A 24,515-nucleotide genomic window follows, 5' to 3' on the forward strand; every position below is an offset into this window, starting at 1 on the left:
TTGAGTGCAGATGGGACAGAGACTTTATCCCCATTTAATAGATTCCAGACCTAGGCTCTGAGATGTTAGGTAACTAACTTGTGTAATATCACACAGCCAGTGAGCAGTAAACCCAGTAGGTAGAAAATGGAAAACAAGATGGATAAAGGATGAGTGGGCCTCAGAAAGGAACTCAACCCTTTTCCTTCATCATTTTTCATTGCATGACATTTTCCAGTGCTGCTGTATTGTGGTACTGAGTCAGGACAATGGATGAGAAAAGGAGTATAGGAATCGAAGACTACTGAATATGGTTTCAGGGCAACGAATTAATTCATCTAGTTAATATACCTCAATATATTGTCTAAATAGTGACAGAGAAACAAAGTTAACTTCTGTGAATATTTACCACGAACAAAACAGGACAAGGTGCTTTACTTAGGTTATTGCATTGAATTTTCATCACAGGGCTCCTGAGGGAGGCATTACTGTCCCAGCTTCACAGATAAAGAAGCTGAGAAGTTGCATAAGTTTCCCAAAGTAACACAGATGGTAAGATGGTACGATACAAGCCAAGATCAGCCTCCAAAAGCTATTGACGTTGTACAATATCATACTGTAAAATTTACTTTAAAAGCTATTGACTAGAATTTTAAACTCTTTGGGGCCAGATATCATGACAATAAATTTTGTATACTCCTCAGGACATAATATCGTACCAAATGCCATAATAGGTACTTGAGAACTGTTCATGGTTTGGTTACCCATCATAGTGGGTTGAAAAATAGAACATCGAAGGCACAAAGATGGACCTTATGTCCACATATAAAAAAAGGAACTTCATGATCCTGATAGGACCTACTGTTCCTTGACAGAAAAATTATTAAAAATCTTAACAACCCAAATGTATGGTTCAGAGGTTAAATCCTGTACATATTATCTAAAGCTTCCCAAAAAGGTATCTTGTGCATTGTAACTGCATGCAATTGACGTTTTTAAGAGGAACAACCATGACTAGATTAGTTTCGGTGGAGAAAAAAGTACCCCGGCATTTTAGAAATATGAATGATACACAACGTAGTCAAAAACCAACAAGCGGAAGTCATTTTAAGGTATAAAAAAGGTGTATTGCTCAGGCACGTGTGTAAATGCTTAGACGTGTGGCCTGACCGTCTTCATGGTCCATATGTGTACTTTTTGGCTCGTGGCTGATAGGTCCTTCCTCAGCACATTCAGGCTTCTCAAGCGTGTCGAGACTTGAGAAGCAGTGCCCTCTGCGGAGGGATTCCTGATGACGGCATCGCTCTAGTACTCCAGCGTCACCGTCTTGGTTTTGAGGTATTCATTTAGTGCTTCCTCACCTAGAGTGGAGAAAAACAGGTGGGCATGATGTCACCAGACACAGGTGTAGATACGTAGGGCACTAAGCAAATAGAATATGGCCGGGACCAGTACTCGTCAAACTTTAAAGTTCATGTGGATCACCCAAGGGTCTTATGGAACTGCAGATTCTGATTCAATCACGTCTTATGAGGGCCCTATGATTATGTTTCTTGTTTACTGTGTCTCTTGATTGCGTCATTTTCTCTAGTGTTGTTTTATAACTTTAGTGTAGCCTAACCGTGCGGGGTTTGTAAAGTCTACAGTGGTATACGGTAATACCTAGGCCTTCACATTCACTCACTGCTCACTCACCTACTCACCCAGGCTTGCAAACTCCATTCATGATAAGTACCTTATTTACGTGTACCATTTTTTATCTTCTATACCATATTTTTACTATACCTTTTTATGCTGAGATACACAGATACTATTGTGTTATGATTGCCTATAGTTTTCAGTACTAATAATATTTTGAAGAAAAGGAAAATGGAGTGTTCTTGATTTACATAGTATCTTAGAAACTGGGGAAAATATAAGTACATCTGTTTCTGTTTCTATTCTGAGTGAAGTGCCATCACTGATTTCTACAGGAGTTAAAGGGCATGAATGCCACAGGTGAGGCTCATGAGTGTATGATTCTGGAAGTTGAGCGGAAACAAGGGTTGTGACCTTAAATTAGAATCACTGTACAGCTTTTAAAACTGATCCTAGGTCACACCCCAGAGCCATTTAAATGACGCCTTTGTATTTTTCAAAGTTCTACGTGATTCTAATTCAATGTGCAGCTGGGAACCACTGGGCTAAGCAAGTTTAAAGTTGGGAGTGGAAGAAAGTATTAGGCAACTTCTACTTTTATAATAAAATGGAGGCCTAGAACTGGTCAGTTATACTCTATCAAAAGACAAGTGGAACATGGTTGCCTTGCTTTATAATAGTAATTTCCCTGAGAAGATCTCCCACTGTGTTTTGGGTACAAAGATGAAAGCCAGAATGAAGACATGAAAAAAGAAAGAAGGAAAGAGAGAGAAAGAGAGAGAGAAAGAGAGAGAGAGAAATTTAAAACAAGAGCTACTTTTATTGCTGCAAATACATTGCCAAAGGTCATCAGGAAAGAGAACGTGGAAAAATACCCCCAAATTAACCAGACTTATATTAACAGACTGTAATTTCAGTAAATCCCAAATATTTTAATTTTTGAAACAACACTCCAGCCTGTAGGAAGTAAAAACACGGGCTTCATAGCCAGCCTGTCTGGCTTTGAATTCCCTTTGCTAGTCGCTAGCTGTGTGACTCTGGGCAAGACACCCAACCTCTCTGAGATCCTATTTTCCTTACCTGTAAAATAAGAATACATGGTACCTATCTCCCAGGGCGATGTTAAGGATTGTATGTGCTCACATACAGGTAGTGCTTGTGCTCACACAGGTAGTTAGAATAGGGCCTGGTTTAGTGTTCAAAGTAAGCTGCTACTCGAAATGGGGTAGTGTCACTGACCATCATGAATCACATTTTGGGTTTTCTACAAACTCAAAATCAGAGTTCCCAGATTCTCAGAAATCCCTTCCCGTTGCATCGTTGACTCTGAAAGGTCGCCAAGCCGCTCAGGGACAGGATCTATCCTTGGAGCTAGCTGGTTATTGGCCTCTATCCATTTTCCTTTAGTCTCGTGAATGTCAGGTAGAAAACCAAATCTATTTTAGCCAGAAGATATTATCAGACTTTCTTTTTCCTTTTAACATTAATCTTCTTCTTTTAAAGAGAAACACTTTTTCCACACTATTTATGTACTTAAATGTTTAACATTTAAAAAAAATTGTATCATCCTTGTAAACCCAGATCCCCCCAACTTCCCCACCCCCGCATCCCCCCGCTCCCAGCAGCCGTGTAGGAAATGCCCTTCGAAACAGTACATGAGTGTTGCATGAAACACAGAGCAGACTCTTTTGTGATGTGGCAACAAAGAGAATGTGCGGTAGAAAAATAAAGCTTACCTAAATCTTTCCCGAAGCCAGATTGTTTAACTCCACCAAAAGGGGCTGCCACATCCGTCTTGTTGTATGTGTTAATAAAAACGGTTCCTGCTTCCAGTTTTTCACTCACGTACATAGCTTTGTTTATGTCTCTTGTAAAAACCCCCGAGGCCAAGCCATACTCTGTGTTATTTGCTCGCTGCAACACTCCATCGATGTCCCTACAGGATGTGTTTAGCAAGACATAAAATTTCATTAAATGTAAAGCACAACCCTCCCATTTTATGTTCTCATATTTTCCCCCTCTAGGCCAGGAACAGGAAAACATTTCTGACAACCTGCTTAAATTTTTATAAATGAAACAGTCCAGGCTTATACTGAAGGAAACTTACAATGAAATATCACAACGCTAGTATTATATTTCTCATGTATATAATGCAACACCTTTAAAAATCTGATCTGAAGTCATCTTTTCAATCTTCTTCATTGGTTCCTCATTTCCTCTCCTCTCCCTTGAGTTCCTTCCAGATATCTTCTCAGAGCACAGCCCTATCTCCCTCCATCGCTTCATATTTTATGCACAGAGTTCCGTGCCTCACCCTGATGCCTTCCCAGCCCCCACCAGTGCCACAGCTGAGGTGTGAGAACAGCGGCTCAGTGAGAATTCTCTGCAGCCAGTCTACCTTGATGACCTTGGGAAAATGATTTTGTCTCCCCACGCTTTCATTTATTCCTTGGAAAATGAAAATAATAATAATAGCACCTGTCTCGTTGTGAGGATTAAATGAGCTAATAGTGTCTGGAACACAGTAAATACTCAAGAAAAGTCAGCATAATCAGAGAGCGCATATTCCTCCAACTCAATATTTTAGTTTGACTCTTCATGGGCTTCTGGTTCCCCCCCCCCCCGCCAACTAGACTGGAAAACATCTTATTCTTTTTTATATTGTGGTATTGCATCAGCAAAAGAGAGTGAATTCAATTAATATGCTAATTCAATAAAAGGCGAGTAAATAATCCCTTAAATTGGTCTGGTGATTTCCCTGCCTTTTGATGCAGTGTGTATACATGGCCACGTGGAGACAAGAACCTGCTCAGCTCTCAACTGGGTCCAGTTCCAATGTACCTGTCATAGTGTGACTATATCACCTTTACGACTGTCATCCTAATGTTTAGAAATGCACGAATTTTCTACAATGTAGTCAGTAGATGCAAGCCAAGTATTTCACCTGCTGCTCAGGTTAAGACACAGAACCTCTTCCAAAACTAGAGGAAAAGTTAGCTGTGCTGAATTTTTTGAGAGCACAAGCTTTAATGTGGAGCCTGTCGAAGGTGTTTTCAGAGGTAATGTTGACTACACACAATTTAAACTTGCATGAGAAATCTGGAACCCAACGTGGAGTGAACTGAGGCTCTGCTTAAATGCTCACATTTCTTGATCCATCATTGTACGTTGTAGGGACCCCCGGATGTTTATAGACTGGGCTGAGGCAGAGAGATGGTTTTATGCCATTGCCTGTTGAAGACTATTGAGATGACATAGCTTCGGAGTATACCTTGCCTACTTTTAGAGTAATAACAAGCATAATGAAAGCAATGGTACCAATAAATAGCACTTTACTTAATCTTTAAAACCCAACAAGGTCGTTTTAATAACCAATTGCACAAATAAAGAAACTGAGGCAAAGAGTGATTAAGTAACTGGCCCAAGCCCACAGAGGTAGTCAGGTGTGGGTTCAGAGCACAGACTAACTACCCACTGCACCATCCTGCCTTTGGCCTTCTGCGGCTAATTGCCCATATCTTCGTCTGTCTCTCCCATTGGATGGTAAACTCCTTGAGGACAGGACCTGTGACTTACCTAGGTTTATGTCCTCCAAACCTGGCTTCTAATACCTGCATGTTTAACACAAAGACTGTCCTATGGGGGAATTTATAATGAGGAAATGAGAATAACGGCATCTTTGAATCAGTGTGTCAATGGTTACTCATTACAGCTTAGAGTCCCTGCATCTTTTACAGTACATCTATCAAAGGCCACCTTTCCCCCTACCTTCTCATTGGTTGAACGAACACTAAAGCCAAAAATTTGTGTATTATACCATGAGAGTATGAAATATTCTTATATGAGTTCAGTTACAATACAGCCTTCTTTGAAATGCTGAATACTTTGGAAAGTGTCATGTACTATAACAAACCAGTATCATTTACAGTTGATTATATGGTGGTTGTAGACATTTCTATAAAAAGTCAAGTACTGGGGTTTTGGGAGCATAATCCCCAATGAAGGCAGCACTGTTTCTTTGAGAAAATCAGATTTCATAAATGCTACCTTCCCTAGGACTGTAAATGTGAAAAATAGTTCTGTTATTCTCAGTTATTTACCTTGTTCCTGAGACATTTCAAATGTCAACTGTACAAAAGCTAAAATTTAGTCAGCTGAATTCCCATGATGTCAGCCATTAATTTAACCTAAGAGCAAAAATACATTACAATCCACAATGCTTAACAATCATTTCTAACTATTTAAGTCAATTATCCTTATGGTAGAGAATTACATGTTCATTGATTCTATGCTCTGTATATAGCACAATGACAGCAGAAAAAAAAAAAAAACTTGTTAGTAAAAAACCTGTTAAGTTGTGCCTAAAGAACATACCCATTTTGAAATTTAGAAATGACCATAATAGGCCCAAAGGATTCCTCTTTGGCAAGATACATGTGGTCCTCCACGCCTGTGAAGACAGTTGGTTCCATAAAAAAGCCTATTTGAAAAACAGAAGAAAAAAACATCAATTACAGGGTTATTTTCAATGAACAGTTCTCTCATTTAATTACAATATATATATTTTATTCTATGGGTTAGTTAAACCAAAAACAGTTTCATTTTCCTATTTAGCATTAGCATTCTGAGGTTATTATCATTTTAATGTGTTTGTTAAAAGATTTCGAACATATATAAAAGTAGAGAATATAGTATAATGAATAGTAAAATAAGTATTCACATTTTGCTGTATTTGACTCATCTTTTCCTTGCTGAAATATTCTTTTAAAAATTCCAGAGATTGCAATTCTGACCTCCAAGTATTACAGTACAAATTTGTAAAAAATAGGACATTTTCTTACACGCCACAATACTTTATCACACCTAACAAATGGAATGCTAATTGCTCATCCATAATTTATATTTCAATTTTCTGATTGTCTAGAAAGATTGCTTTGCAGTTGCTCTGTTTGATTCAGGATTCAAATAAGTTCTGTGCATTGCGTTTGGCAGATTTCTCAAGTGTTCTTTAATGAAGAACATTTCCCACCTTATCCCTGCCCCTTATTTTTCATGCCATTGATGCATTAAACTGACTGAGTCAGTTGTCCTGTAGAATATTTTGCATTTTAGGTTTGTCATTGCTTCCTTGGGATGATATTTAATTTGTCCTTTTACCTCCTGTATTTCTTGTAAATGGAAACTTGGATCTAAAGGCATGCTTAGATTCGGGTTTAACATTTTTGGCAAGAATACATATGTGATGCTGTGTGGGGACACATCGTATCCAGTTGTCCTGTTTTCACTGATGCTAAGACCGACCAAAGATTCCAAGTAGTGACAACTTGACCCTTTTTGTGCTTTTCTCCTTGTGACTGGCAAGCAATTTGGGGGGCGATAGTTTGGTATCTTACAAATATTCAGGTCCCAACAACCTCGCACCTAATAATGTCTGCCTCCCTTGATGATCATCACCTGAATCAGTTATTTCATTTGATTAGGGAGTACAAAATGATAATCTTTCTATTCTATCATTTTTTCGACATTAATTAGCAGGGATTCTTCTGTAAAAAGTCTCCTTTACCAGTTACTCAGTTATCCAGAAATTCAGTTCATACAGGAAACATGGGATAAATGTAGAATTTTTTCCTTCTAACTACCAATTTTCAGAGTAGTGTGTTGTATACAATCTACCTACAACAGTAAAAAAAAAAAATGAATCTTTGCAGTTGTTTGCCTTTTTCTCCTTTTGGGTATTATGACAGTGAGCCATTCACATATTTCAGTACTGCTTTAGACAAGAGGGATGAATCCTTCTCGGTGATGCTGGCTGAGATTAAATTTCACGGTGCCAGGAGTCAAGATCACCAGCCCTTAAGTAACACAGTTATCCATTACACTTGTTTACTGTACCCCGAAGGGCCTGTCATATCTAGTAGGTTATCTGATTTTCATAGTCTGGTATACACATTTCATCCCATTTTACATAGAAGGCTCAGAAAAATTGTGTTGTCCAAGGCGCCAAACCTTATAAGCTGCCAAACAGGATCTAGAAATTCTTCTGACTTTTGAGGCAAGTTGGTGCTGCAATGAAAACTATTGTAATAACTATGTATAGTACTCGGTGGGTACTAAACTAATCAGGGATCGTTTCATAAATTATATAAATGTCTAATTACTATCTCTTCACCTGAAACTAATATAAAATAATATTGAATATCAACTGTAATTGAATATAAATAAATAAAAATTAAAGAAAAAAAAACACTGTTACCATCTATTCTAATTTAAGAAGCCAAGTGCTCCTATACTTCTTTCACAGGTGATCCTACCTGGCCTTTGTACTTGTCTTCCCCCATACACCAAGGTGGCTCCCTCTTTCACGCCAGTGTCACAATATTGCAGAAGCTTTTCCAGATGGGCCTTATGATTTTGGGGCCCGTGATCAGTAGATCTGTCGAGTGGATCACCAATTTTCATCTTTTTAATTTCTTCTACCTGTATGTCACCCAGTTCACAAAACAAAATTGATCGTTAACGATAATGATGAATACCCTGGCCTGAGCTTCTACTACATGGTAAGTGTTGTATTAATATGTTAAAGGAAATATCATCATGTAGCCTTCACAGCGGCACTGAAGGTGGGTGTTTATTATTTCCATCTTACAGATGAAGAAACTAAGGTTTAGAGAGGCAAATGACTTGCCGAAGGGCACCCAACCACCAAATGCTGTAGTTTTTCCTGACTTGAAAGCCTAAGCTCTTAACCACAGAGTTCTAACAGGACATCTAACAGGACATAAGGTACATATGCTTTTTAAAAATTATCTCGAATGTTAATGCATTAAAATAGTAAACCTGATGTTCTGAAATTTTTGTTAATACAGCACACACACACCCTTCACAGCAGCAGAACTTCCAAAATGACCGCATTGTTATATTCTTTTCCTCCTCCCACGTGTGGCAGAGTGCCCTTATGAAATTCTCATGGCATAGCCATGCCAGAGGAATTGCTAGGATGTTTTGATGGAAAGCCATCTTTATTGAACAACATTCATCACTGACGTGTCTTTCTAACTGCTTCTTGTACACCTGTTATCTTGATGTATTCCTGCATTTTCTAATGTTCAGGTCAATTCTAGTACAAAGAGAGAATGGGAGTTTCTATGACCCGCAGGCCCATGAATTTGACTTTGAGCCTGACAATAATCTCTCAGGAAGTGCCCAAGAAATTGCTGTTGAATGAATGAATGAATGAATGAATGAATGAATATAAATCGCATGTGTACAAAATGTATTTGTTGATGGACTGATAACAGTAAGTCCTTGACATTTCTGGTCTCACTATTTGAAATTTCAACAAGTTATAGTTCTAAAAACCCATGACGTGTAGTAATGTAATTATTTACTGAGGCACAAAACTGAATTATAGGAATATTTAGGAGACAGCCACTGCCCACCATCTACTTCTCCATTCGACTTCTTCACTTTTAACTGTCACTGAGAAAGACATTTGCTTCTTGGGGGTGGTGTAGGGGAACTGGCTCTGAAAAACGGGCTGGGTGCTGGTTTGCAAATATAAACAAATTCATGATTACTATTACCATCATCATAATATAACATAATAAAATTTAGAGTTAATTATAGTCACAGAGTCCATCTTACTATTTCCATAAATGGCTTTTAGTCCCATATTTATAGACTCATGACCAACCTATCATCTATCTATCATTTATCTATCTATCCACCTATCTATCATCTATCATCTTAGTGGAGGAAATGATATGCTGTCCTGTTACTGTGAATTAAGGATTTGTAAGGATCTAGCAGTATGTCTCTCATAGTCAATATAGGGATTTATAAAGTAGGTGGGTGGGTGGGTGAGTCAGTTGGATCCATGGATCAGTGGATGACTGCATGAGTGAGTAAATGGGTGGGAGGATAAGTTCCTGGATGAATGAGTAGACGGATGGATGGCTATGCAGGCGGGTAAGTGTAAAGATGGACTCCAGAGGCAGTGCTCTCCCTGTGATGCCTCACTGAGTCTTCCCCCATCATCTGAAACACAAAGAGGCTTTACTGTCCCTTGAGATCTAAAAGAGCCTCAAATCTTATGAGCCAAATGTACTTCACCTCAGTGGGCCTCAGCATCTCTGTACGTGAAATGTTAAACATCTAATATACTATAAATGCAGAGCAAGGTATAGGTAGCAACAGCTCTTAAGGTGTTTTTTTTATACAGACCTATAACTTTTTACTGTGAAAAATTATAAACACATATAAAAGGAGACAATATAACAAAACTCCACATACCCATCTCCCAACTTCAACAATTACCAACTCATGGGCAGTTTATTCCACCACTCCCCTCCTGTCCTCCTGGGGAACAAGAGGGAAGCGAAGTCTAGAGGTCACGTAATTTAACGTGTAAATATGTCGAAAGTAGCTCAAAAAAGATAAGGACTGTGTTGTTTTTAAAAACTATATATAACCACAGTACTATTATCACACCCAAAAACTCATTAAATCTCAGAAGTACTTTTCAAGCAAAAGCAATTTCTCTTCGACTCGTGGAGCAAATTGGAAGGCGCCTTACCACTCTTGTCACGAATTCGTCATGGATGGATTCTTCCACAAACAACCGCCCAGCTGCAATACAGTTCTCTCCTTTGTTGAAAAATACCGCTCCCATGCCCTTCAGCAGCAGAGGAGAAAAGATTGTTAACGCTGCTTGCAAAGTTAAGATTGCCACAAAACGGAGAGTTAGATGTTATTGGAAGACAGCGGACAACACAGTGTGGTCACAGAAAAACGCAGTCAGTCCCTTAGCCTCGTTCGTGATGGCAGCTGCTTGGAGGTACTCTTTTGATCTGGTATGTTTTTAGGGATTTTATTTCTCCTTTCCCCAACTTGGTCCATGAGCACTTTAAAAAAATGTGTAACACTAAGGACATACCACTAAGGAAAAATTTTGTGTTGCAAGAAAATCCAGATTATTCTATACATTTAAATGTACTATTTGTATATCAAATTTTGCTTTTAAGATCTCTATAATAGTTTGTACAAATCACGAATGTTTAGAAAGACTCCCTTGCATTTTAAAACACTTTAATGAGACAAATTATGAAGACATTTTAAAAATTAAGTGCTCCGAGTATTCCCAAATATAAGCACAAAGAGGATAGTTTCTATTTATGACTAGACAAAACCAAATCTCGCTTTTTTGACGAACACGGAGGTGAAATGTGTTTTAAAAGTAGGCACCTGTTTAGTTGGATTTGACCCACTCTTACCATTCTCACAGCCTTGTCAAGTTCACAGTCATTGAATATTATAAGTGGGGATTTGCCTCCAAGTTCAAGAGAAACTTTTTTCAAGTTGCTCACTGCACAGCTAGAGAAAAAATAAATGGGAAATGAGCATTTAGCCTTATTTAACATTAGTTGGGATCACCCAATAACTACAATGTTATACCTTACTTTTCTTTCCATTTGTGATTTTAATGGCACTTTTCAATGTTATTTAAAATGCTCCATGGACATGACTGCACTGTATTCTATTATGTATACTTTAACCACTGCCTTATGTGGGACATTTAGATTATTTATAGTTTTTAAAAAACTAATGTTACTGCTTTTCAGAAAGTCATGTTATTAAGAATTCAGATTTGTCATTTCTATGTCTTTTGGGTTTCTTACAAAACAATTTGGGCCACAGCTTAGTACAGACAATGTTTTGTGCTGGATTGCTGAAGCTACCAGTACACAGGGTGTAGAATTTCAAAATGGGTCTAGTTTTATTGATTGTGGGCATTAGCTTTGGAAAGTGTTTTATTATATTCGAATATGTCAATAGCCTGCAGTGATAAGTAGACTTCTCTTCTGAACCTGATGTGGTTTTTCTCCTTCTAAAGCACCCTATCTAAAAAAGCAAAACGCAAAACAAAAACCTGGTTTCATAGGATCTGTGGCAAATCAACGTACTAAAATCAATACCTCTTCATGATCTGTTTGCCAATAAGAGTGGAACCAGTGAAACCAAGTTTGCGGATGTCAGGATGTTCAGAAAGGTGCTGTCCTGCCACACCACCTGTAGAATTAGAGAAACAAACATGAATGCAAACATTACTCAGCTTCTAACGGTAAAGGCGGCTTTAAATTCACGGAAGGATATTTCTAAGCTCTCATTTAAACCTTCGTTTTACATTTTCTGTATTAATTGCAAAAATGTAAATAATATCCTCCATGTAATTCTCAGCACCCCCCCCCCAAACAATGGGTAAGTCTTGGATTTTTATCTTCCAAGGTAATTTTTAAAAAGTGAAATGGGCCACCCTAGGGTAGTTTTACAACATTGTATAATTTTTTCTCCCTCCCACTCTTGCACTATTATATTCTTACTTTAAGATTTTAGGGTGTGGTAAGTATATTTATCCTTAAGTTAACTGTTTGGTAAATTGTTTTTAGTTTTAATATAGTTATAATTCATAAGCATGGCAAAGCTTGTCCTTGAATGGCTTACCTGAGCCTGGAATGATGTTGATTACCCCTTTCGGAAAGCCTGCTCTAACAGAGAGCTCTGCAAATTTCAAGGCAGTCAAGGGTGTGACCTGAGCAGAAGCAGACAGCAAGGACCTTCTTCAGACTCTGTCTAGTCCATCAGATCAGTACCCAGCTTTCCCTCTATGAATGTACTAGGGTTCATTTTATTTTTTTCTTCTATTTTGACATCATTTCAGACCTACCAGCAAAGTTGCAAAAATAGTACAAAGAATTCCTATGTATCTATCACCCAGATTCCTCATAAGTTAACATTTTAGTACATTTGCTTTATCTTCTTTCTATATACATATGTAGACATACACACACACACACACACACACACACACACATTTTAAACTCTTTAAGAGTAAGATATAGACCCTTCACCTCTAAAAATGTCTGTGTGCATTTCTTAAAAACAAAGGATTCTTTTACATAACCACAGTTCAAAATCAGCAAATTAACTGATAGACTACCCAATTTAAACCCCTTATTCAGTTTTCACTAATCATTCCAACAACATGTTTTATAAAAAAATGAAATTCAAGACCACACCTTGCATTTAGTTGTCAGGTCTGTAGTCTCCCTTACTCAGGAAGTGTCTGAGTTTTTAAAAAATATTTTATTACATTGCCATTTTTGATAAACAGAGGCCAGTTATTTTGTCCAAGGTCCTTTTCTCTAGATCTGTCTGCTGTTTCCTCACGATTAGATTCAGGTTACGCACTTTTGGCAAGAATGCTGCAGGAGCGATGCTGAATTCTCAGTGCATCAGACTGAGAGGAACAATGGTCCCAACACCGCAAATGTTAATTTTGATGATTTGGTAACTCTGATGATCTGCCAGGTTTCCTCACTGTAAGTTACTGTTTTACATTTCATATTAATTGATATTTTTTAGGGAGATATTTTGAGACTATATAAATACCCAGTTACTCCTCAAACTTTCATTGATCCCCTAGTTTTAATATCCATTGATAAGTCCTAGGACTTCATTTAAGGAGGTAAAAGGTCTGTATTCAAAAAATTATAAGACATTGAAGAAAGAAAGCGAAGAAGATACAAATAAATGGAAACATATATTGTGCTCATGCATAGAAAGAATTAACATCCTTAAAATGGCCATACTACCCAAAGCAATCTATTGATTCCATACAATCTCTATTGAAACACCAAAGGCATTTTTCACAGAACTAGAACAAATAATCCTAAGATTTATATGGAACCACAAAAGACCTTGGATAGACACAGAAATTTTGAGAAAGGAAAACAAAATTGGAGGAAAATTGGTTGGCTAGGAGAATAGAATTAGTATCTTTTGAATATTGAAAATTTTGAATGTATACCTATTTTTTTAATGAAATTGTTTCAAATGAGTAAAATAAGATGGCTATAGTCACAAGACTATATAGGTATGCCCAATGAAATTGTATATTTTTTAAGTCCTGAAAGAAGAAATAAAAGGACAGTTGATTGTAGCAAACTATAAACTCTTCTAGAATAGAGACCAAGTTTTCTCTACAACTTGCATGTCTCAGAATGTCTTCTACTGTGCACTGCATGTAGTAAGTGCTCAGCCAGGTGTTAAGTTGGCTACCATATTTTTTTCTTGGAAAGCTGTTAAAAGACATTTCTGAGAACTCTAGCAACTGAATTATTCTTTTTCATTATTTTCTTGTTATTTACAAGTACGTATTTTTGCACAGTTGCCACAATTATGTACATTCATTTACATGTTTTCCCCTTATCTTCCATATCCTTACAGTATTTTTTGAGAATTAAAATTTGAATGCCCACATAATACTTTTTCTTTTGATGTCTCATAATTCCCTAATTATTGGGCATTTGGCATTTTGCAAGAATTGAATGGGTTTGCAGAAATACAGTGGATTTCACTACGTACACTATGCTTGCTTCCACCATCAGCGAAGTTTTAAATTATGCAATTTCCATAGAATACATTGGGTAACTAATAAAAAAGAATATTTTCTAATGCGAAATGATGCTTGCAATATATGAAAAGCTGTCATAATAATAATCCCATTTTTGTTAAAAGACACAACATTTGTAATTGTATGCCTCTGATTTAAGTTAGTAGGAGAGGGGGTGATGTTACACCCGGCCCCTTGCGTCTTACCTGTGCTGGCTTGAGCACTAAGGTGTTGCCTGCTGCCAAACAAGCAGCACTCTTCCATGCCAGCATCATCAGCGGGTAATTCCAGGGGATAATAATGGCACAGACACTACAGAGGAAGAAAGATGACATCGTTAGTTGTCTCAAAGTAACACAGATCACTCAGAGGCTTTCTCTTTGTCTTACCCAAGTGGCTCCTTCTTGGTGAAAGTCAGATTGCGATTTGGACGGGCTTGGTTGATGGGAATTGTAGAACCCTAAATAACAAAAAAGGTTGATACATATTTTACTCATTTAAATGAGTACATTTAATCTCAGTTTCAAAATAGGTTAGAGATTTGGGGACGTTACAGGTGATGTAAAAATTTTTTTCTTTAATCTCAAAGACTTTAATCTCAAGGAATCCATTTTCTGTCTGCCTCTCTTGGTTTGTTTTTTTTTTTTTAGCTGATACAAAAAGGCAGTGTTTGATTTTTAAGAACTATATCCAACTAAAAAAAGGAACTGCTATTCTTTTTCTAAAGAACCGAGACACAGGAGAATAAACATTATTTTAATTTAGTCAGCTCCATTCCAATTTCTTGGCATGGCAGAGAATGTCAATTGCCTGCCCAATATCCATTCCTCTCTCTGTCCTTAGTAACAGAACCTCTATATTAATAATGAGGATGGTAATGTGCCCAGACAAAATGCTATGTTTCTCAGTTGAAAGGGATGGTCAGTGGAAGATGTAAGCACAAGGCATTGGGAGGGGACTGCTCTTTAAAGTGGGCTGACTCCACTCGGAAAAGTGTTCTTATACCCTTCCCTTCACTCCCGTGTCTTCCTTTCTCCTGCTCAAAATGTTGGTAAAATGGCTGGCACTGTAGTACGTATCGTGAGACCACGGGGCAGCCTTGAGAGTGGAGATCACGCGGTACTAAGGATGGCCTGGCAGAGAGAGAAATGGAACCTTCGTCTCACAAACTAGACCTGACTGTCTACCTTTGTGCTCCTTGAAAGTGAGATAAAAACAAATTTCTTTTTTGGGTTTTTCTATTATATACAGCCAAACTTAACCCCAACTAATTTACGATAATAGTCTTTAACTGAAACTATACATTTGTTTTACCATATAAAATATTATTGCTGTTACTAATATAAGTATACAATCTGTATCTAAAACCCTTGAGGCTAAGTGTGTTTGAGATTAGAAAAATAATATAATGCATATACCTTATGTTATATTATCTAGTAGGGTCTGGGGTAGCCTCCCATAATCTAACACACTAATATTTATTTAGTGAAACACATGAATATTTACCCTAAATGATATAAATAAAGATTATAGATTTATGTTGGCATCAAATGAATTACCAATCAAACAAATCAATTTTCAGGTTTCAGAGCAATTTGAATTCATAATTGAGAATAAAGAAGAACTTGAACCACCATTACTAAATACTTATAAATGTATGAATTTGTGGGTGAACAATAATAACACTACATTTATATTCAAGATCAGCTATTTTATAGACTATATCTAATTTTGTAGCATATAAATGTTTGCCCCTAATCCTCATTATATAGCTTGCAAGATATGTATTACTGTGACCATTTTACAGATGAAGAAAGTCAGGCTTAGAGAGGTGAAAACAACCTTAACAACATCGGCTGATAAGTGGCAAAGCTGAGATTTAAACCCAGATCTCTCTGACTCTATATTAATACTGGTGGCAGCAATGTGCCCAGATAAAATATTATGTTTCCCAGTCTCCTTTGCAGATAGAGAGGCCAAAAAGAGATAAAAGCACAAGGCATTAAGGAGGGGTGGGTGAGAATGCTTTTGAAAGCCCTTTTACCTTTCTCCCCCTTTCCCACTTCCTTTTTATTCATGGTGGGAATGTTGCTGTAATGGCTGGTACTGCAGTGATTATAATGAGTCTGAGTGGTATGTATTCTATTGTTTGATATGACCCCTGCCTTTCCCTTTTGTAGCCCCAATGCCAAGGCCAAGTATAGTTGCCATTTGTCATCACACATGTGATTTATTTTCCTACAGTAAAAGGAAAATGAAATATTTATTGTACCCATGTCTTAAATTGTTTTTCTCGTACCCTGCCTGCTTAGCCCACCTATATTAGCTCTCTGGCCTCTGTGGGCATTTGAGTTTGTAATCCTTCCATGATACCTGGCTTCTCCCTAAATGTCCAGGTGATTAGATGTCCTTGGGAAAAATTATAGTCAAGTACAAAGAACATCATTAGACTTCAGTTTAGAAAAATCTTAAGTTCAAATCCTAGCTCTATGGTGCGCTTACTAACTGTGTGATCGTAGCCAAGTTGAACTTTCATTTTCTTACTTGTAAAAAGGGATAATAGCTAGCCACTCACCTCGGGTAACTGTTACAAGGACGCGATGAGGAAACCTACATAAGAGGTGGCTCCGACACAGTGTCTTTAAAAACTAGTAAATGGTTGTCACTTTCCCTATTGGAATGATCTTCATGGAGACAACTAACATTTGCACTTACCTGAATTTTATCACACCAGCCAGCAAAATATCTGAAGGTCTGTACAGACATTCCAATGTGAGTCTTCAGAGCCAAAGTATAGACAGCGCCTGAATCGAGAGCTTCAATGGTTGCCAGTTCTTCTTGGTTCTCTTCCAGGAGGTCCGCAAGTCTGAACAGTGGGTGAAAGAAATCCACTTAACGCATGTTGATTGAGCCCCTATTATCTACAAGAACCATCCTCAGGGCTGAGAATTCAGAGGGGAACATGAATGGACTGGGTCTCTGTCGTCATGGAGAAAATGGTCCAGTAGGGAAAAGAGACATTAAACAAATAATGTCATAAATTATTTATTCCAAGACTTACAAAAGAGATACAGAGCCTGCACAATTTGCTTCATAAATTTATAAGAAGTAGAACAGTGATGGAGCCATGGAAATCTAAGGAGATCAATAATAGATACAGGGAGATGTTAGCATGCAACCTTCACCCTTGGAGGACCCATGAACGCTTGAGGATTTCTGGTTGGTACAGAAATATTTCTAATACTAACAGAAGAAGACAATGTAGAGATGCATGAAATGAATTGTGGACATCAGAACAGATTTCTGTCTAGTGTCCAATTTCTATGGGAAGATAAGTCTAGGACGGTCCAATGACTACAAAGTAACAAAAGTTCACCTTTTTTTTTTTTGCTCTCCTCCACTATTCGTTTTCTTTCCTTCCTTTAGTGATTTTCTGAGCTGCTCCATTTGGACCATTCCAAACTCACACTTGAAATCCCCTCCTCCTAATGTTTCTTCTAGATCTTGCTCTAAAAGACCTTTTGACCACGATCTGCTCTTTGGTTTTAAGTAAGTAGAAAACTGGATTTATGTTTGAATCTAGTTAATCTTGCCATACTCAGTTACTAATTTATAATTTTTAGGCCACAGTATTTTCCTCCTTGCTTTGATTCCCTACACATCGTGTAGATTTAAAATCTGTCTGAAAACAACAGGGTGCTGGATATTCTCTCTGGTGGGTATTCATTCTCCACCTTGTTCTGTGACCCGGGAGGGTGGCCTTTATAGACTACATCAGTTGGCTTCCTTGCTCTCTCACTGGGCTTGACCAGTGGGTGACACTCCCCAAAGACTAGTGAAATGGAGGCAAAAGTGGCTGTGGATTCGAATCCTCTGTCCGCCTCCCTGATGGGCCGTGGTCGAGCCGTTGTGTTCCTCCACTCAAAGCCTCACATCTTGCCAGTCTCGTAACAGCCCCTTCAGATCTTGGAAAGGTAGTAGCTGCCCCCTGCTGCTACTCCTGCCTGGTACTTCATTATGCCTTGACCGTGCCCTCATCTTATGAAACTTCTTTTCCTATTGGGACCCCAACTGATACAGGCAATAATACAAAAGTTAAGAACTCACATATATGAAATTTTATATGATGTAAGCAACAGAAGATATTAGTAAGATGTGCATATTAAATGTTTTGAGAAAATATTTTAAAGCTTCACAATGTTAGTCAATGTTGAAGTTTGCAGACTTGCACTTTTAAAAACCATACCTGTACATCAGTCTTCCCCTTTCTCTTGCATTCATTCTTCCCCATTCACCGTTTTCAAAGGCGTCTTTCGCTGCTGCTACTGCTTTATCGACATCCACCAAAGAAGCATAGGACACTTTGCATATTGTCTATTTCAAGGTGAGTAAAAATAGGTTACAGGTTATTTATATAGAGAGATACATAAATGTGCTTCTTAGAATTAATATTATAAAAATCCAGAGAATTTTATGATAGAAAACCAATACATCCAATAATGTAGTAAAGAAAAAGAAAGAATTTTAACCGAAAATTATGAGCCTGAAATTTGATACTTCTCATGTCATACTACACTGTGGAAAGACACATTTAGGAAAACTATAACTATTTCTTCTGATGTCTTAGGGGAGCTGCGTTTCTTGCCATGAGTTTACAAAGTCTGAAATTTCTTCCTATATGTAGCTTTATGTGGAGGTGAGCCTCCAATGTGTATATGCATAGCTATCTGTCTAAAGTCATCATAAACATTCACTCTATAAAATAGGTTACTATAGTTAACAGAAACAGTACTAGAAGTGAATAGTTGGAAGAAATGCATGACATACATTTATATTAAGTGCTCAGAGGTGGAGTGATATAATAAAGTAACTTCTTAAGACTGTTTTACAGCTGTGGGCTATAAACTAAAAGTCCGTGACCAATGGTCACATCACTATGTACACCAAGTAATTACTCACAGAACCGTCTGTTGGGTTGATGGTGTCATAAGTCTTCCCATCGTCAGCATCCGTGAACTGTCCATTTATGAAACACTGATATGGCATTTTCACTGTCATTTCATTGACCTCCTTTGAAACCTAAGAAAGAACATTATGTTAATAGATTCAGTGGATGCCTGTGCTTATGCACTGGATACTGAATAGCAATAAAGAAACTTATTCGCTAATGCTGATGGAAAAGTTGAGTCAATGAGATTCTAGTTCCTCCTGTCCAGAAGAGACAAGGATATGTAAGATTTGGGCTTTGTGATGTTCAGATTGGCCACTGAGACAAGAGGTTAGCATTTGTGATGACCAAAGTGCTCTAGGTTGGGCTTTACAAAGAGCTGATTTCCTTCCTTACCCAAATGAAGGATAACGCAAAAGATCTCCATAGTGGAAATACTACCATCTAGTGGCAATACTTAGGGAGTGCAGCCACTGCTTTCATTTAAAGTCTCAAAATTGCCTTTGGCAATAGGTTTCTTTTTACACTAGTGCCATTTTAAGTTTTCTTTTCTTATGCTCCCTCCCCATTTTCTCTCTCTTACATATGTGTTTCCTAATTTGTACTCTCTACTATTAGCTAGCAAGTAAATTTAGGTTAGTCCATTCACCTCTACGAACCTCAATTTTTTTCAACAATAAAATGTGAAAATAACACCTACTTTATACAATTATTATGAGGAATAATTGAGAAAATATATGTCAAAGAGCATTATTAGCATAAAATGCCATATCAATGCAAAGTATCAAAAAGGAAATTTAATGATTTAAAAAATATTTCATATAGAGAAATTGATGATGTTTAAAAACAAATAAAAAGTAGCAAGAGGGTGTCTTGCCTTATCCTATAACAAACACTCATGTTCCATAACATATTTGCATGTGTTTATGTAAGATATAATGAAGGAAACTTCATCTAAATTGATGTGTTCAGTCACTACACATAGTCCAATTTTCTAAACTCATCATACTTGGAATATACTAAGTGTCTTACATGCATTACCTAATTTGATTCTTTCAACAATCCTATGCGGTGGATGTTTTTACTGTCTCATTTAACGTATGATGACACTGAGGTTTATAGAAGTTAAGTAACTTGCCAAAAGTCGCACAGCTAGTAAGCAATGTTACTTGGATTTAAACCAAGATTCGTCTGACTCCAAAATTCATATTCTTAACCAAATGATGCTAAACTGCTTTCTAAATTTACCTAACTTCTATTAAATACAAATAGATAGGAAGCACTTCTGCAGTAGTAGATTAAAAACCTCTGAAAATTCGCTCCTTCATAAAAGTAATGGGAACACTAGAAAAGATTGTCAAAATAATTTTCTCAGAACTCTAGGAATAAATCGAAGTTTTATTTGATTTATTCAAGAAAAACAGCTGAATCTCTGTAAGAATAGTAACCTTTGTGGTATATTAATTTGCCCTATTTCCATCTCTCTCTCGAAAACTCTTCAGTAACTTGAAAACAAATATCCTTGCAACTATAGTAGCTGTGAAAACCAGGAGCCTATTAGTCACTGGAGGGGGGAAAAATGGGTTTGGAGGTTTCCAAAAGCCTCATCTCTAGAGAGTTATTACTATTAAACCTGGTAGCTCCCTGAAAAGCTCCATTCTCAGGGCTCATCTTTATTTGACTTGACTCAAAGCTTGCTGTGCACAAACAACCCTGTCCCTAGGGAATTTATTCAAAATAATCAGTGGCAATTGTTTAACATGGCAGTTGCCTAAGGCAGTAATACCAACTGGGGCTAACAAATGGGTGACCAAAGAACTTAAAAGAAAACCAGGCATGAGATACTCCTAGGAAGCTTTAAGAAGCTCTGGTATGTTCCTGGAAATCTAGAAGGCCAAGGTATGCTCAGGCTTGTGCGAGTGCCCAGGAGAGACCAGACAAAGCTCTAATCTCTTCCCTCTGGCTGACCTGAGGCTTTGTGCAAGCAGGACGTGAGTGAAGACTAAGGCAGAGTTGCAAATTGCTTGGTGGAGCTTTTAAGGTGTACTCCAACATGCACAGAGTCCCTCAGTAAAGGCTGGGAGACATTGGTTCAAGGATATTTCAGAAAATCTATGTTCAGTCATTAGCTGAACACGAAGATAACGGAGGCAAGACTTCAGTGGTGGCAAACAACAAAGAATACAACAAAAATATTTTCTAAGAACAAAGGAGAAATTAAGTCATTCCCAAAGAACAAAAACTGAGCGAATTCATTGCTAGTCTGTTGCCCTTACAAAAAAATACTAAAAGATGTCCTAAAGGCTGAAATTAAAGGACACTGGACAGTAACTTGAATCTACATGAAGAAATAAAGAACACTGATAAAGGTAAATATAAAAGTCAACATAAGTGTATTTTAGTTATTCCTTTTTTTCTTTCCAATCTGATTTAAAAGACAACTACATAAAGCAATAATTATAAAACTATGCTAGTGAGCTTATAATATAAAAAGATGCAATTTTTATGACAATAATAGCAGAAATGAGGGTATAGGGAACAGAACTATATTGTAGCAAAGTTTTTCTATGCTATTGATATTAAGTTGGTATTAATCTGAACTAGAATATTTTAAGCAAAAATGTCCATTGTAATTCTCAAGGCAACCACTAAGAAAATAACCCAAAACATATGGTACAAGAAACAACAAGGGATTAAACTGGCAAACTAGACAATAACCATTTAACACACAATAAAAAGCAGTAAAGGCAGAATAGAGGAGCATAAGTGGCAAAAGAACAAATGGATAAACAATCAAATTTTAAAACTTTTGCATGTCAAAGAATACAAAAAAAGTAAAATGAAAGTCCACCGAATGGGAGAAAATATTTACAAATCATGTATCTGATTAGGGTCTGTATCCAAAATATACAAAGGCCCATTACAACTCAAAAATTAAAAAGACAAATATCCTAACTTAAAAATGTGCGAAAGATTTGAATAGACATTTCTTTAAAGAAGATAAACATATGGCCAATAAACACGCAAAAAGATGCTTGTCATCAGCCATTAGGGAAATGTAAGTCAAAATCACAATGAGAAATCACTTCACACCCATAAGGACAGCTAATGTAGAAGACAGACAATAGCAAATGTTGGTGAGGACATGGAGAATGAAACCTTCCTGCATTGCTAGCGGGATTGTAAAATGTTGCAGCCACTTTGGAAAAGAGTTTGGTAGATCCTCAAAGTTAAACATAGTGTTACCATATAACTCATCAATTCCATTCCTGAATATATACCCAAGAGAACTGAGAACATATGTCACAAAAACTTCTACATGAATTTTCATAGCAGCATTATTTACAATTTTGACAAAGAAATAACCCAAACGTTCGTCAACTAAGAAATGGATAAACAAGGTGGTATATCCACACAGTGGAATGTTATTTGGTCAGAAAAAGGAATGAAGCAAAAGTATACTCCACAATATGGATGAACCTTGAACACATTATGCTAAGCGAAAGAAGCCAGATGCAAAAGGCTACATGTTGTATCATTCCATTTATATGAAATGTCTAGACTAGGCAAATACATAGAGACCGGAAGTAAATTAGTGGTTTTCAGGGGCCAGAGGCTGGGGGAGGAGAGTGGAGAATGACTGCCAATAGGCACAGGGTTTCTTTTTGGGGTGATAAAAATGTTCCATAATCAGATAGTGGTGAAGGTTGCATAATTCTGTGAATACACTAAAAACCACTGAATTCTACATTTTAAAAGGACAAGTTTTATGGTATCTAAATTATATCTCAATAAAACTGTTATTTTTAAAGGTTATAAATATAAAAGTCGATGGATGAAAGACAAAGCATTCTTTCATAGTACAAGGTTCTTAATGACTAGATTTTAAACACCATGGAAATACTTACGTAATCTACTACCAGCTCTGCTTCCTGGTCTTCGCCTCTCAGTTTCCTCACAACTTTTTGGATGAAGTCTTCAAATTTGGTGGCCATATAGACATCTTCATTTTGTAACTGAAGCCCACCACATTTCTGTTTGATCTCTTCAACCAGCCTTAAAGTAAAAACCAGTTCATGTTACATTTTTAAAGAATTTGGGAGGACTGTATTATTACATTTGTCAAGTTGCTTTGAACTAAGACTTATGTCATATGCCTATTTAGATCTTATGAGATCTTCTATGATAATCATCAGAGAAATTGAGAAGACTGGGGAAAAAAAATTAAAAAGCTGTCTTGAAGGACAGTGACAATTTTTTTATTTGTTTTTAACTTTATACATCCCTAAACACAAAAGAAATCAAGGCAAAACATTTTAATTACTTGCAATGCAAGCAAGATAATAAAGGACTGATAAAATCAGTTCTTTTCTTTTCCAATGTACTCAAGGAATAAAAAAGAAAGAAAATTTCTTAACTGTTAAGATTATGAGAAACATAAGTCATAATGTGAGATTATGTTTAAGAATAAAACAAACATTTGTTTGTATTACATGATTAATATAGGTACTAACTAGAACCATCTGTCAATATCATTTTTGAAGTCTTTTCCAAACCTTTGATTCTTCACTTTTAATTTTTTAAATCACAGCTGTTATTTGACATTTCTTGAAGAACAATGGTATACTAGATGCAGAAGAATAACTGTACCATAGTTGTTCAGTCATTTATTCTCTAAAAGAGATGAGGTGCCTTGCTAGTTCACAATAATGTCTGATTATTATGGTACTCAAACAGAAAATGGGTAATTCCTGCAGGAATGTCTTGCTAGCAAAAAAAAAAAAAAAAAAAAAAAAGTACTAAAAGGACAGTAATGAAATCTTCAGTTGAGCAAGTTAGAAGTTTCCGGGAAGTCATGAATCATAGCTGAGAAATCTGTAGTTTGAAGACCCAAAACTCTTGACTTCTGATAATGAAATCTGTTTTTGAGATGATCATTCTTGATTACTGGACTAAGAAAGCTTCACGAACAAAAGTACCTTGTCTTGTTCGTGACTGTAACTTCAGTGCAAAACACAGTTCCTGATATGCAGTAAGTGTTCAATACCTCTTGTTAAGTAAATGAGCGGATAGACGAATAAACAGAATTCATCAAGAGCACTTGCTTTGTCAAAATGAAGTATTATGCCAAGAGGAGTAACATTCTTCACCTTGTTTAATTAGTGAGTGGCCACAGTATGGCCCTCTAAGTAAAAACGCCTCTGCAATACCTTCCATTATTAGGATCCCGGTACACTCTTGGTGCCATGGGAGGAGGGGTGAGGGCACTTTCTAGGACTCTAGACCTTTCAACTTGCTGTAAACCTCTGTAGAGAGATTCTTTCTATAGGGTGATGATGTCTACTCTTGCAAGTAGCTTAATAATCTTCATTCTAGATATATTTAACTAGGTAATTTGAGGAGATAGGAAAAAAGATTTTAGTGGGAAGTGTAACCAGTGTCAGGTATCCTTCTGGATCAGACTATGTAGGAAATTCCTGATTAATGTCCCAATTCCAA

General features: G+C 37.0%; 1 protein-coding gene across 1 annotated transcript in view; it reads right to left on the reverse strand.

Moving 5' to 3' along the window:
- Nucleotides 1–318: 318 nt before the first annotated feature.
- The window catches only part of ALDH1L2 (aldehyde dehydrogenase 1 family member L2), a 44,223-nt gene continuing 20,026 nt past the window's right edge, over nt 319–24,515 (reverse strand). Inside the window, exons 10-23 of the mRNA XM_016127071.2 lie at nt 22,925–23,072; nt 19,028–19,147; nt 18,315–18,442; nt 16,784–16,934; nt 14,458–14,528; nt 14,275–14,380; nt 12,118–12,205; nt 11,592–11,685; nt 10,890–10,989; nt 10,193–10,291; nt 7,929–8,094; nt 5,992–6,097; nt 3,354–3,553; nt 319–1,340 (exon numbers count right to left, since the gene is read on the reverse strand). Coding sequence (XP_015982557.2) covers nt 1,285–1,340; nt 3,354–3,553; nt 5,992–6,097; nt 7,929–8,094; nt 10,193–10,291; nt 10,890–10,989; nt 11,592–11,685; nt 12,118–12,205; nt 14,275–14,380; nt 14,458–14,528; nt 16,784–16,934; nt 18,315–18,442; nt 19,028–19,147; nt 22,925–23,072 — 1,633 coding nt within the window. The 3' untranslated portion in view covers nt 319–1,284. The remainder of the gene's footprint in view (nt 1,341–3,353; nt 3,554–5,991; nt 6,098–7,928; nt 8,095–10,192; nt 10,292–10,889; nt 10,990–11,591; nt 11,686–12,117; nt 12,206–14,274; nt 14,381–14,457; nt 14,529–16,783; nt 16,935–18,314; nt 18,443–19,027; nt 19,148–22,924; nt 23,073–24,515) is intronic.

The sequence above is a fragment of the Rousettus aegyptiacus genome, unplaced genomic scaffold, assembly GCF_014176215.1.
Source record: "Rousettus aegyptiacus isolate mRouAeg1 unplaced genomic scaffold, mRouAeg1.p scaffold_m13_p_2, whole genome shotgun sequence".
NCBI lineage: Eukaryota > Metazoa > Chordata > Mammalia > Chiroptera > Pteropodidae > Rousettus > Rousettus aegyptiacus.